The sequence below is a fragment of the Rhincodon typus genome, chromosome 42 (assembly GCF_021869965.1).
Source record: "Rhincodon typus isolate 14 chromosome 42, sRhiTyp1.1, whole genome shotgun sequence".
NCBI classification, from domain to species: domain Eukaryota; kingdom Metazoa; phylum Chordata; class Chondrichthyes; order Orectolobiformes; family Rhincodontidae; genus Rhincodon; species Rhincodon typus.
Window position 1 is genome coordinate 6,077,081 of NC_063373.1, and position 1,085 is coordinate 6,078,165.

The following is a 1,085-nucleotide window of genomic DNA, read 5'->3' on the forward strand; positions in this document are numbered from 1 at the left end:
GATCCCCCTTCCCCTTCACTCCCAACAGGCCCAATCCCCCTTCACTCCCAACGGGCCTGAACCCCCTTCACTCCCAACGGGCCCGATCCCGCTTCCCATTCACTCCCAACGGGCCTGATCCCCCTGCCCCGTTACTCCCAACGGGCCCGAAACCCCTTCCCCTTCACTCCCAACGGGCCTGATCCCCCTTCCCCTTCAGTCCCAACGAGCCCGATCCCCAGTCACTCCCAACGGGTCTGATCCCCCTTCGCCTTCACTCCCAATGGACCCAAACCCCCTTCCCGTTCACTCCCATTGGACACAATCCCAATGGACCCAAAGCCCCTTCCTGTTCACTCCCATTGGACAGGTTTCTTTGGGATTGTGTCGGGAGCCTCAATCCCATTGGTTTACTCATCGATTCCCTACAGCGCGGAAACAGGCCATTTGGCCCAACAAGTGCACACCGACCCCCCAGAGAGCATCCCACACCCCTCCCTATCCCTGTAACCCTGCATTTCCCACGGCCAATCCACCTCACCACATGAGCAAACTCCGCACAGACAGTTGCCCGAGGGTGGTATCGAACCCGGGGCCCTAGCGCCATGAGGCTGTGGCGCTAACCCGCTGAGCCACCACACCGCCACGCGAATATACTTCCCCCAACTGGATCGCCGTACATCGATGGTTTGTGCTAACCGAGCTCACTATCATCCCCACCCCTGTGGTTCCAGGTGACGGAGGAGACCAGCCACGTTCTCAGCCGCCTGGGCTATACGTGCCACATGCGGGGGGTTATCGAGGTGAAAGGCAAGGGCGAGCTGCGTACCTACTTCGTCTCCACTGACCTGGCTCGATCCAGCTCCCAGGGGAACATGCTCAACTGAGGACCAGCTCCACTCACTGGAATTGCTCCCCCCGCCAACCCCACCCACACCTCGGGCTTTTCGTGTTTGGTGGGAGTCCGTGTACAGGGAGCTTTACTCTGTATCTAACCCCATGTTGTCCCTGTCCCTGGGGAATGTTTGATGGGGGTGACAGTGTAAAGGGAGCCTTACTCTGTATCTAACCCCGTGCTGTCCCTGGGAGTGTTTGATGGGGGGGAC

The 1,085-nt window shown here is 59.7% G+C and overlaps 1 protein-coding gene across 1 annotated transcript in view; it reads left to right on the forward strand.

The window, feature by feature from the left end:
• Positions 1-1,046, forward strand: part of LOC125487504 (adenylate cyclase type 2) — a 2,645-nt gene extending 1,599 nt beyond the window's left edge. Inside the window, exon 4 of the mRNA XM_048619108.1 lies at positions 714-1,046. Coding sequence (XP_048475065.1) covers positions 714-866 — 153 coding nt within the window. The 3' untranslated portion in view covers positions 867-1,046. The remainder of the gene's footprint in view (positions 1-713) is intronic.
• Positions 1,047-1,085: the final 39 nt, after the last annotated feature.